The 13200-nt window shown below is 47.7% G+C and overlaps 1 protein-coding gene across 15 annotated transcripts in view; it reads right to left on the bottom strand.

Moving 5' to 3' along the window:
* The window catches only part of SEC31A (SEC31 homolog A, COPII coat complex component), a 47409-nt gene extending 34263 nt beyond the window's left edge, over positions 1-13146 (bottom strand). For 12 of the 15 annotated variants that reach the window (XM_074867572.1, XM_074867575.1, XM_074867578.1 and 9 more), the window contains exons 1-8: positions 12920-13146; positions 12355-12593; positions 11640-11722; positions 10817-10940; positions 7597-7795; positions 5971-6066; positions 3107-3247; positions 928-1070 (exon numbers count right to left, since the gene is read on the bottom strand). In XM_074867572.1, the coding sequence (XP_074723673.1) occupies positions 928-1070; positions 3107-3247; positions 5971-6066; positions 7597-7795; positions 10817-10940; positions 11640-11718 (782 nt within the window). In that variant the 5' untranslated portion in view covers positions 11719-11722; positions 12355-12593; positions 12920-13146. The remainder of the gene's footprint in view (positions 1-927; positions 1071-3106; positions 3248-5970; positions 6067-7596; positions 7796-10816; positions 10941-11639; positions 11723-12354; positions 12594-12919) is intronic. The other 3 variants (XM_074867573.1, XM_074867574.1, XM_074867582.1) reach the window with 3 other exon arrangements.
* Between the last annotated feature and the right edge of the window lie 54 nt (positions 13147-13200).

The raw sequence follows: 13200 nt of genomic DNA, 5'->3' as shown, positions 1-13200 counted from the left end.
CAAGTTTAACGTAAATGCAAAATGCTGAGAAATAAAGCATATTTATAAGCCAAGTTTCTGCATTAGCTGAGCATTCCACCTCTCCACTCCTTCTTATGAAAGAAGAAATTTTTCAGTGCTATCAGCACTTTATTCAAATAGACGCTTTCTATTTTCTGCATGAAGAGGTGAAGCCATCGTATATGAAAATGAAATGCAACAGTCACGTGGGAGAACCTGGACACCAGTGTAACAAAATGGTTTGTTTGCCTGCAGCATCATCAACATACAGTGTGCAAACCTGTAGGAAAGGTCGGTGACTACAAAGTTTGTCAGCTTCTTTTTATTAGCAGGAGGTTCCAGTCAGCAGAACCACTGGCAACAGCTTTGGTAGCAGCTGCAACACACTTATTGCTGTTCTCTCTCCCCTTAAAACAAGTGGCAGTTTTGGACAATAAGGAAAGTTTCACTAACAACTGAGGAGGGAGAAGAATTTAACAAACTCTTTTCTTGTACCCAAATTTAAGGCATTTAGGGGACTGAGGGGCAGAGAGACTGTCTGCATGTGAGGATGCGCTCAGGTGCACCTTCAGTCCATTATCCAGACAAAATCTACTACTACTACTACTACTAACTCTTTGCACCTCAGCTACCGCCTCTCAAAAAGCACAGAAACAAACAAGCAACTTCAGTGTTCCAGCAGGATGGGGTTTTTTTTTGGAGGGGTCTTGTTCCCCTCAAACCAGCAGGCCCCAAAAAGGCAAGCCTTTCCGGACACAGGGTTGGCTAGTCAGCAAGCCAGCATATAACACTGTCTGCTGCTGGAATCACCTCCGCCAACTCAGTGAACCCTCACAGGAAACTGAACAACAAGTAAGACATACAAACTGGGATGCAGTCACCAACTGTGTAAACACCATGGAGCAGCAGGTTACATAAGACTCATACCTTGTATGGCTTTCTAGAACACGAAGTGGTGAGGAGGCAAATCTTAGGTCCCACATCTGAATCACAGGCAACCTGTCATCCTCCGAGGCCAAAACCATCTGGGTAGCAACATCAGGGTGCCATGCCAGGCCCGAGCAGTGCATCTGAGGGAAAACATTGTGCCACAGCATAAAATAACTAAGCAGCACCAAAGGACAAAAGACAACTAGCCTAACAGGCTAACAGACAACTAGTGCTACAGGCTTGGGGAGGAGTGGCTGGAGAGCTGCCAGTCAGAGAGGGACCTGGGGAGGTTGATTTACAGCCAGCTGAACATGAGCCAGCAGTGTGCCCAGGTGGCCAAAAGGCCAATGGCATCCTGGCTTGTATCAGCAATAGGGTGGCCAGCAGGGACAGGGAAGGGATCTTACCCCTGGACTCGGCACTGGTGAGGCCGCACCTCGATGACTGGGTTCAGTTTTGGGCCCCTCACTACAAAAAGGCCATTGAAGGACTCGAGCGTGTCCAGAGAAGGGCAACAAAGCTGGTGCAGGGTCTGGAGCACAGGTCTGATGGGGAGCGGCTGAGGGAATTGGGAGGGTTAGTCTGGAGAAGAGGAGGCTGAGGGGAGACCTCATCACCCTCTACAACTCCCTGAAAGGAAGGTGCAAAGAGGGGGGATGAGTCTCTTGACCCAAGGAACAAGCGCCAGGACAAGAGGGAATGGCCTCAAGCTGCGCCAGGGCAGGGTCAGACTGGCTCTTAGGGAGTATTTCTTTGCAGAAGGGGTTGTTGGGCGTTGGAATGGGCTGCCCAGGGCAGGGGGGGAGTCCCCATCCCTGGAGGGGTTGAAGAGTCGGGTTGACCCAGCGCTGAGGGATCTGGTGGAGTTGGGAACGGTCAGTGTGAGGTTCATGGTTGGACTGGAGGAGCTTCAAGGGCTTTTCCAACCGAGATGGTTCTGGGATTCTGTAAATATGTCTACATGCTGTGACTGTTGTGAGGAAATTTGTAGCTGTGTTTCTGGGATTATTTCTGACTGCATTCAGACTGGGATACTCTCCTCATTTCCATGAGTGAGGAGACTTGCAGTTAGGTTTCCCAAGGTCCTCTCAAAGAGATGACTTTGTGCTGTCTTGTTCACAGTCTTATGTTTTAATGTAAGAAAACTGTAAAGCCCTCTGTACAAACCTTCTTCTCTAACATTTTTATTAATATTTTAATAAAAGCCATCATTAGGCAGAGGTTATTGTCATGTGAACATTGTATCACTCGCCTCCAATCACATCCTGAAGACAGCCTACTGTGCTGCTGTTATGTTAGGCAAGAAATACGTAAAACATTGAGAGTTACAGTTTATCAGAAAAAGAGTGCAGTGACCAAGCAGCTACTTCAGGAGCACCCATCTGTAAATTTTGTTTTGAACTCTTGCCACATCTTCAAAGTTGTTATAAGCAATATTCCATTTAAAATATACAGAATTATACAAATATGTCACTCTCCACCAGTTCAATGGGCTCTTTTTCACATTTGCACTGCCTGAGGAGCAGGCATGGTGGTTGTAAGTCTACAAGGCAGTGTCCCCTGTAATCTGCTCAACAGCAATGCTCTGTGGTGCGCTCTACCACAGACCCTGCCCTCTCCAAGCTGAGCTGCAGCCTGCTCTCATTTCCACGTCCAGACCAGCAGAAGCACAAGCCCCAGGCTCCACCAGCTGTCAGCGTCCTGCCAGGGTTCAGCCCTTGTGGTCATCCCACCCCGTGACGCTGAGGAGCCTGAGCACTAAGTCATGATGTCCCCTGCTCTGAGAAACTAAATGTGCCACACAGAGCACGTGAGCATCAACTTCATCTCTCCAGTACACAAAACATGTTATTTCTGACTAGCTGAATAAAAATCTTTCTGTGGTAGCCCCAAACAGATCAGTAATGGCTTTCTCCAAACTAACTTGTCACTCTGACAGGAAATCTGACTGCCTTGCTTCAATGTGCATCTGCTCATTTTAGTTTAAAATGCTGATAATCCCTCTGCATATACTTTTAAGAGAAAGCATTAGATATTTAGCACGTCATAGAAAACTGGCCCAGGCACCAGTATCTTTCTGTCATGTAAGAAGGGGTGTTATGACCTGTCCCCACGTGCCAAGAGGCACCCACACCTCTCCACAAGTGCCCACGCAGCCGCACGAGAGCCAACTCACCCGGTTATTGTGGTCACTGACTTTGATGATGGGCTCGTTCTTCCTGAGATCCCACACGGTAGCTCGGCCGCTTGGGCTGGCGGACGCCAGGATGTGCTGGACTTGCCTGTTCCATGCAATACAGCTGATGTCCTCAAGAGGCTGTCGCACACACAGAACAGCCTGTCACAACCTTCCCAAATTGAAGACTCAAAACCTGCTATTTTCAGGACTTGTTAAATGACAGTTGCAAGGAGACTCATCCCAGGTACTCTGTGTGTTCTGGTTTCCTACGTACAGGAGTAGCCTGAAAACCCTGATTTATAAGCTGCTAGTATTTCTCTGTAATATTTGCATTTTCTGCTTTACAATATAATACATTAGTTGCTTAAAGAAGACTAAGTACAACTGTCTTCAGGAACAGAAAATTGCTCCATAAAAGTGTATCCAGGTATATGAACTGCCCTTTTGCCTTGGATTATTACGTTTTGCCTTACAAAAAAAATATGTCTGGTTGGAGGAATTTTGTGGGGTATTTTTATTGCCCCCAACTGCTTATTTTTAGTCCAAGAATTAAAAGCAATGTTATCCCAGTGTTTGTTGCACTATTATTTCCAGCTGTCATTAAGCATATGGACTAAAAAACTTCCCAGCCTAAAAAATTACTATTAGACATAAAAAAATTCTATACAGGGATCTTTAAGGTGAGTGTCCTCCAAAACGCCCACATGATAATAAATGACTCAGACTAAACAAAGTATCTAAACTCAGAGAGTTTAAACCAAAAATCTTGAAACAGAAGATTACTTCTCATCCCATTTCCTCACTCTGTTGTCTCCAAATTATCATGCAGTAATAAACCCATTTTCCAGTAACCACAAACTTCTTGTACAATTTTGTAACAGCTACAGAAACGTACACGCATCGAAACAACTTCCTCCTATTCTATCTCCTTCACAAGGTACCAAGTACTACTGTTTCTTCCCATATATCTTCTTTAAGAGAGACAGGCTAAACACTGGCTCTTAAGCACAGCAATTAAACACTCCCTGAAGCCCATGAAGGTAACTGTCAAACCTACCGCCTCATCTTCTGACTTCTCAGTAGCTGCTTTTTATCTTCCTCCTACTTCCCTCAATCTGCACCCTCACGATCTTCAGATTCACGCATGCAGCGGAAGACCAGAAGACATGCAATGGTTATGGATATTTAAAAAGTGGTGTAACCTGAGAGACTTGGCTTATTATTTGTGGCTTGATAAAATGCAACATTTCTCAAAGACTATGGGGATACTTCAGCTTCCCCTGGCCAAATACAATTTTTTAAAAAATAAAATCCCACCACATGAAGACATGAATCAACTGCTTGTGCAGCCAGTCAAAACCACCAGTCTGTTGTGGATGAACATGGCTGCACATCCAGGGTTGCTGCACAGGAAGCAGAGCAAACTACTCCTCGCGTGGACCTTTGCACTTAAAGGCACAGCCAGGGAACTGCACTCCAGGGGCTAGAAAAGGAGCAGCTTCCAGTCACCCTTGTACGGAGCTGGGCAAAAAAATCACAAAGGGTGGCAAAATAGTGCTGTCGTGACTGACTTCATACCACTGAAAGCTACCTACGCTGTCACTCAGACACTTAAGGACACGGGCTCCTGCCACGCACTTTCGGTCACAGCTACGTCACTGAAGTGCTAAGGCTTGGACACAGGCCCAAGCCAGAGTTGACCTATAGATGAATCCTGTGTATTTTATAACTGATAACCATTGTGCTAGTGGGTATTGCACTAAGTTATAACAAATCACTTATGCTGGTGTAAAAAGTGCTAAAGTGTTGAAGTACTGAAGTCTGAACAACAGGCTCCGAGCTGAAGCTGCTGACTTAGTATGTAATCATTAACAAAGTGTGTATGCTCACTAGTGAAGGATGCAGCTTAGACAGAATATAATCAGTACTGAGGATGAAATGCTGAGAGAATGTATCCAACTTCCCGATTTAGCCTTGTTCAAGGCTGAGAACACAAGTGTTTGGCCTTGTTAGAAACTCCCTTGGTTCTCCCCCCGAGCCCTGGCCAGGCTTTGCGTGGAATCCAACAGGAGGATGAAACCAGATGTTTCCGCTCAAAACAAAGGTGCCAGCTATTCTGGCTTGCTGATTTTTGGTCCATAAGGCTGGACCCGCTCACAGCGACTTTGGAAGCCTCAGCTACGGGTGGACGCACCGCGTAGGATTTCCCACTCGCCGGGAAAGGCTCAACAAATCCTCGCTGTAACCGGGGCTGCCCAGCACCTGCAGGTCTGCATGTTGGTAACGTATGCAAGTGGTGAGGTGTCTTTCTTAATCACTGTTCTCCCCGTCGTGTAGTAATGATTTGATGTATTACTCTGTATTTTCCTATTTGCTTTAAGTGCATTATTCTGTCTTCTCTCACTGTATGTTTTCTGTATTACTCTGGTCCATTATTTAGCTATCCCCAGTAAAATACACCTACTCTTTTCACTCTGGCGTCCGGGTTTAATTGGTATCCTTAATCAGCAAAAGTCACGAAGAGAACATTACAAAAATTAAGTGCCAATAAGCGGCCTATTTTTGTTGGCCTTCGGGAAAGCCACTGGAGAACAACATGCAGGAACACGTTTTTCTTTATTTTGATACAGAGAGATACATTGTACCACCCCTTAAGGACTGTATCTAACATTGCCAGAAATGTGGCTCATGGCTAACTACAATTAACAGCTACCAGAGTTAGACTTCAACTGGGTTTTTTTCCATCCCCTCCTCCTTGAGACAGCTTTAAAACTGTACGTTTCAATGAGCTCTCAACTTAAGTGACATGCATATTTTTTACTAGTCTGCTCTGCAGTATTTAACAAATACAAATCTGGTACCTGCGTCTTCACTCCTGGTGTCATTGGCGTGGCAAAATTGTTCAAGTCCCAGATATAGATTTCAGACTCATTAGCACCAGAGGCCACCAGATTAGTCTGTAAGACACATTAATAGATGCTAAGAGTATTTTCAGCATCAGCTTTCACAGTTTTAGATGCTGGGAGGCATCAGATTCACAGAACTGTGCCAATTTCTCCTATCAGCTCAGCATATAGCCTTTGGCTCACACAGAGCAGCTTTGGGAAAGAAGGAAGTTTTTTTGAGATTGAAAGTAAGACTAAGTCAATGAAAAAAAAAATCCATATGGTGCACTAGACTGGTGCATGCCAAGACCAAAATTCCTGGTTTGTGGAGTGTTTCTCCACTGCACAGCAAACACCCATGAGGAGGCTGCAGGGGCGCAGCCACGGGCAGGTGAGTTGGGCAGCAGTGACACTTCTGGGAGGGAGCAGACGAAGTGGTGCTGCAGAGCAGACAATGACACGTGGGGTCGGCTGGAAGGAGCGTGGTGTTTGTGCCTCCAGCAGCAGAGAGCACTCAGCCCGCAGCAAGTGCAATCATCCAGAGCAATCCTGCGTCCGGGCTGCAAAAGTCCAGGCAGGGTGACACGAGCAGAGGGCACCGAGCACCCTTTGATCACATCCAACGGCCGGTGACAAGCAAGTCCCAACTTCGTAACAGGCAGAAAGGGAAAGGAAGCTATTCAGAGAAGACACAATGAACACAGGGTGGCCTGGCTGAAAGCAAGTGTGCAGGGACAGAAGCGCTATTTAGGAAACGAATTCAACTGAATTCTCGCACAGCTGGTGGGGTCAAGGAAAAATCAACACACTGTATCTAAAAGGAAGTAAATGCTCATTAGTGACTGAGGAAAGCTTGTTGGTTTTGAGAGCTCTTCTGCTAAAGAGGCCATGTCACTGTGTTTCCTGTTCTGTCTCCTCTTTGTGAGTAACAATACTTACAGGTCTTGAGGACGGATCCTACCCAACCCCCAAAGGAGATACCTAAAATCTGATGTCACCAGAAACGTAAGAGCATGTAAATACTCCCTGTGTGATGAGAACAATATTGGCACGGTATGTGGGAGCTAAAAAGGAGACTGGGTAAAAAGACCACAGGAGACCACCTCTACTTTACATGTAAGCTGAGCTAAAATGACCCCCTAAACTGACAACATAAACTGATGAGGGGGAAGGAACGAACCAGGCACCTTAAACTCTTTTATTCCCCATTCTGAAATACCTTCAAGTAATTTCTTTAAATCACAGAAACTTGAGCATAAAATACATACTGCATCAAGCTACACAAAGAGCATACTGGGTGAGAAATACTGTAAAACCCAAGTGCTCTGTCTCCTAGTGCAGTGTTCAGATTACAGTGGGGGTTCACCGAAGAACGATACCACAAACAGAAATTGGTCTGTGATATCAGACAGACCCTTTCCCTGGGTATGGTTTTTATACTTCTGCACCCCAGTAACAGGGTAGGTTCTTCCTATTAAATACACAGACACTCAAACAGCAAATTTAGTTCACACTTTTCAGGAGAGGCGAAAGGGACAGAAACATTTGAGGTTACAAGTTAAGACAGGCCACTGATGTGATGAAGAACAGCAGAAAACCGACCTGGAACATGTTGACATCGAGTGCTCTTACTGGTCCTGTGTGCTTGTCTTTCTGGGCAATTATTACTTCAGCATCTCCAGCTATGATTTTAGCTGGGTCATACAGAATGACATTTCCGTTTTCACCCCCAGCAATCAGGACTCCAGAGACTCTCTCCTCTGAGGTCATGCTGTGCGGCCCCCAGATCAGCTTGTGGTACCTGTAAGACACAGAGGTCCCTGGGATAGTCCCTCTACAACCATCCACCATTGGTTCCATACACACCGATGCACCTCGTTTTGCTCACCCCAGCTAAAGCCTCCAGACTGCTGCTAACAGACAGAGCAGACACGTCAGAGAAAAGCACTGCCTGCATTTCTCCTTAAGGATGAGTTTTTGCACTTACAACTCCTTCTGTCAGAAAGACAACATGTCCCCGTTCTGCTTGTTATCAAGATGAAGGGTCACAACATCTACAACTGATAACCTGGTGACTGATAACATCTCTCATCTCCTGGCTGCAAAATCAGGGAAGTGCTCCCAACTGCACCCAATTTTGAGCTCACCTTTGCAAAACAATAGAAGTAAAGGACTGTAAGCCCATCCAACCACAGCCTGGAGGTAAGCCTCTGCTGTTTGTGAGCAACTCTTCATACAAGAGAGGAAAAAGGTGGAACTAGAAAAATTCCAAATCCATTTCCATATCTGTGTTTCTGGGTGAGCAACTGTTTCATCTGCTGTACTGGAGGCTCAGCAAGTAGTTCATTCACATCACAGACACTTGTCTCTTGGACCACAATCTATTTTCCAGGCTAAATCAAGAGGAATTAAACATACTTCCAGAAATGATGTATTTTCACACCACTGTGCCCACCTGCAAATACCCAGATTTCCTTCAACTCAATGAACTTGCTGCACAAGCAAAACAGCATTCCTGTGCTTCAGCCAAACAAGGAATGAATTTTTTCTACATAAAATGACACACTGCCATATATCAGCTCTTAGGCAAGCAGAAAGCAAACCCACACTGACCGAAAGGTGTCAAGGAATTATTTTAGCATTCACTGTGTTATTACTAATCTTTTCGTTATTCCTGGACAAGTAATTTCTTTAAATCACAGAAACTTGAGCATAAAATACATACTGTATCAAGCTACACAAAGAGCATACTGGGTGAGAAATACTGTAAAACCCAAGTGCTCTGTCTCCTAGTGCAGTGTTCAGATTACAGTGGGGGTTCACCGAAGAATGATACCACAAACAGAAATTGGTCTGTGATATCAGACAGACCCTTTCCCTGGGTATGATTGCTTCTGCACCTAACTATGCAAGGTTACGAGAAATGGAGTGACCCACAGGGTTGTTTGGGCACTAGTATTACACCACGAGCAAGATTCAACAGGACTTAAGATAACCCTAAATGAAGGCAGAAAACAGTCAAGAATGAAAACCAGAGTTAACCATGCAATTACTTTCCTCTTGCCCTTTTCTTTTTCCAGGATAAAGAATGGCTCTGTAAAAGCAGTGCAAAACTTTCCTCGGAGGACAATTAACAAAGCCTTTTGCAGGATTTATCTTTTGTGGGTTTAATCACCCAGACATTTTCATTTGCTGCAAACCAAAATAAAACCTGCAGTATATATTGCTAGCCTGGGCACTTCTTGTTATCTTTAATAAAAAACAAACAAACAATCTACCTCCTTTGTAATGCATTTTCTGGAGCCAAGTCAAATTCTTGTGTTGCTCACCAAGGGAAGTACTTTCAAAGAAGCACGGCATCCTGGCTATAATGAGTGTTTTTTGAAATTCAGTAAACAAATGTCACTTGACAAGCCCTGAAAAATTTCAGTCATGGTGAAAACAAGGTAAAACAAGGAAATTGTAAAAGATCAAACACCTCATCCTGCTCTCAGCAGGTCAGCAGGACATGTTAACATCAGCTTTGCTCACAGTGCAGGGCATTAAACAGACTCTGGCTTTCTCACAAGTCCCACGTACTAAAATGTGGACAATTGCAGGGCACAGATCGCAAGCTGCCTGCCAGCACGACTGCTCTGCCAGCCCACGGGTCATTACAGCAAACCTGACATGGCACAAAGCCAGCAGCCTAACACCTTGTACTTCCTCCTGCAAAAGCTACTGCAACTGTTCTTTACTCAAATCAGAAAAGCATTCCCAAGCTACTGTGTGCAAACACACACAGTTTCAACCCCTCTCAAGTTGTTTATAGGCAACACAACCTCTAGGAAGCCAGCAAACAACATTTGATCAAAAACTTTAGGAAAGAGTTGTAGGTCCTTTAGGTCTTGAAGTTACAGCTTTACAACACATAGTGAAGACTCAAATCCAAATATTTTCTACTCATGTCGGAGGTGGTGGTGATGGCAATTACTTCTCTAGAAGTGTCAGATTCTCACTGGAACATACTCCTGAAATGCTGTAATTGCCCCCACCTCCAGTCATGTTGTTTCAGGTCACCAGGGGGAAAAGTGGTTCTGCTGACACTGTAGCTGGTACGAAAAAAATCATGGATCCAATCCAACGGCAACAAAAATTTTCACCTCTTCCTCTACCCACAGCAACATCCTGCACTTCCATCTATGTTTTTTCAGCTCACCCACAACAAGCAGCAGCCACTGGACCAGACACCAGAGAGCCGCTACAAATGCTGCTGAGATGGAAACCGGACGCTCTGACGCTAACAATGTTTCTTTGGACAAGCGCACGGTATGGAACTAAGAATTAAACGGAGTTGTACAGTCCGGAACTGGGCTTCCCAGCTGCGGGGTGAGGTATGATACTACACACACAACATGACCCAGTTTAGCTCTGTTGCAGGACTCTCCCTGAAACACCTAAATGCAAACAGGACGGGGTAATGTGAAAAGCTGACTCGCATTTTCAAAATTTCACATTTCCTTCTGTTGTCTGGAGAATTCCAGAAGCTCCCCAAGATAAATTGTCTGCATGCATATTCAAACCTACCAGCCAATGACAGATTTTTTAGGTTTATGTCAGAGCATGAGCTGCTTGCGACTCCTTGGAGTCCAAGCTCATTGCCTTCACAATGACACCTCACTGTCCCACAACATCACTGCCACTTGCGCCTTCATCCTTCAGTGCTGAATTTCTGCTCCTCTCCTTAACAACTGCAGATAAACCTCACGAAGTGGCCTTTCCACACGCACCACGTGCAACACTTCCACAGCCGTTACTTTTCCCTTACAACCTCACTGCTTACCTGTGAGAGGAGGAGAAGGTGGCGCTAGACTTCATATTCAGCGAAGGGTCTGATAAGTCCAACTCAAATATTTCTAGAGAAGCACTTGTACTGAAGGTTGCATCCAGCTGCTGAGCTGATGTACCTGCGAAGAAGCATGCCTGGCAGTGAGAAAGCCACGACATACAGAAGAGCAACTGCAAAAGCAGCACAAGGAGGGGCATAAAAACATCATCCTTTCAAAAAGGACCCCGAGACAGGGTCAGGTTTCTGTTATTTAGATGTAGTTCTACATAACTCTCCTCCCCGTGATTCCCCCTTTGGGGGTTTCTTAACCAAGATGAACAGGAAAAGCTTCGGGCAAGTGCCACTCTCCCTGACAATGCTCAGAAAGCGATCAAAGTTACAAACAAGCAGCAAGGGAAAGTGAACCAGTGGTTAGGATTGCTGTCACTCTACCCCAGCAGAAAGAGGATGCTTGCTGTCACCTGCAGAACGCAAAGTGTGTTTGCACGCACAGCACAACTGGAGATCTCCACCAAAGGGACTACACCATATACCCCGCTCCAGCCTTCAGAACAGGAAATAACTCCTACAACTTTCACAGAATCACAGAATCATCTAGGCTGGAAAAGACCTTGAAGATCATCCAGTCCAACCATGAACCTCACACTGACCGTTCCCAACTCCACCAGATCCCTCAGCGCTGGGTCAACCCGACTCTTCAACCCCTCCAGGGATGGGGACTCCACCCATGCCCTGGGCAGTCCAAAATTATGACTGCTTCACGGCAGCCACCACACACAGCCTGAGGCCTGCTAGCACACGCTTCCCAGAAACTCACCTGTGGCCAGGTAAATGGGGTGCTGCTGGGCAGGGCTCCAGGTCTGCATGGCAGTACGATCAACTTCCTTCAGCTTCATTTTGCTAAAAAATAAAACCAAGAAAGCTAATGCTTAAATGGAGCACGGGGAGACTGCGCTGCCACGGATACAGCAGCTGCATTAGGACTTGGCAAAAGCTGCCAGGGGGATCGTTTTCCTAAAGAAATCCCACAGATGGACAGACACCTAAGCCATCCTTTCCAGAGCAGACCCAGGGGGAAGAGAAGGAATAATTCTCTGTTGGCAGAATAACATTGACACTTAGAGGAAACTGATAGCTGCTGAACAGACCATAAAACAGGACAACGTGAGCAAAGCTTCAACTGCTCTGAAAAACCGTCTTCTAGCTGCATCGCGGCACACATCGGGCACCCTACGGCAGCTTCCAGTCTTAACCCATAAAACAAACCCATCCTCGAGAAAACCCTCGTTAGACCCCTGCCGCCAAACACCCTCCGCAACCAGCCAGATCAGAGAACGGAAAACGGTTCACGAGCCTCCACCGTCTCCTTTCTGGGTCTTTTTTTCAACACCCTGGGGCTCCCCCCGCCTCGGAAACACCGTGCGCGGCCAGCGCCCGCCGGTCGCCTCGTCAACCAGCGCCTACGCCCTGTTTCCGACAGGAACTGAAGGAAAAAAGGTGTTAAACGAGGGTTTCCCTCGCTCCCCCCGCACCTCACCGCCGCGTCCCCGTCCCGTCCCGTTCCAACGTGGCAGCCGCGTCCCCGCCTCCCGCTCACCGCCGGTTTCCGGGCGCGCCCCGCGTCTTCCGGGCGGCGGGGAGCGGGGCTCCACCTTTCCCTGCGCGGGAAGCGAGGGGAGGGCGGGCCACGAGTGGGGGGGAAGTGGTGGGGCAGCGTCCTCCTCCTTCGGGGTCTCCTCGGGGTTTCTCGGGGCAGGAGCAGCGATCGGCCCTAGGGAAGAGGGAAACAGGCATTAGGGGCGGCCGCCCCGCTGGGGTTTAGGGGAACGGGGAGAAAGCGCCGGCAAGGCGGCGGGGGGGGTGTGTGGGGTGTCTGGTGCCGCCTGTCCTCCTCAGCTCAACGGCAGTAATCACGGCGCCATCATGATGTGAACAGCAGTGAGGCTCATCATCGGACAGCGGCCAGACCCACGAGCGGCGGCGGGGCGGGGTGTGCGGGCACCCACACGCGGGAGCTAAAGGGCTCAGCCGCCGCGGCCCGACGGCTTCCACAGCCCAGCTCGGGGGGCACTTCAGGACGCGGCTCCCCCCACCCACCTCTCAGAGCACAGCCCCGCCGCTACCGCCTCCCGCCGCCAGACTCCGCTGCCGCTCAGCAGCGGGCAGACGCTGCGCCTGCGGCGGGCGCTGCCCCAGCCCCATGGTGCGGCTGCGGCTCCCGCCCGGACGAGGCTGCGGGCGAGCAGCGGCCCCGCCACCGGACACCCCTGGGCCGCTGCAGATACCCCTCACGGCGCGGCGGGAAAGACAACCCTGGCTACCCGCCCCACCCCCCCATAGGTACAGGCTGGGAGCGCTGCTCCCATTGGCTGCGAGGA

The sequence above is a fragment of the Strix uralensis genome, chromosome 4 (genome assembly GCF_047716275.1).
Source record: "Strix uralensis isolate ZFMK-TIS-50842 chromosome 4, bStrUra1, whole genome shotgun sequence".
Lineage (NCBI taxonomy): Eukaryota > Metazoa > Chordata > Aves > Strigiformes > Strigidae > Strix > Strix uralensis.
Note: the sequence above shows the minus strand (reverse complement) of the source record. Positions and strands in the feature narration are given on the sequence as shown.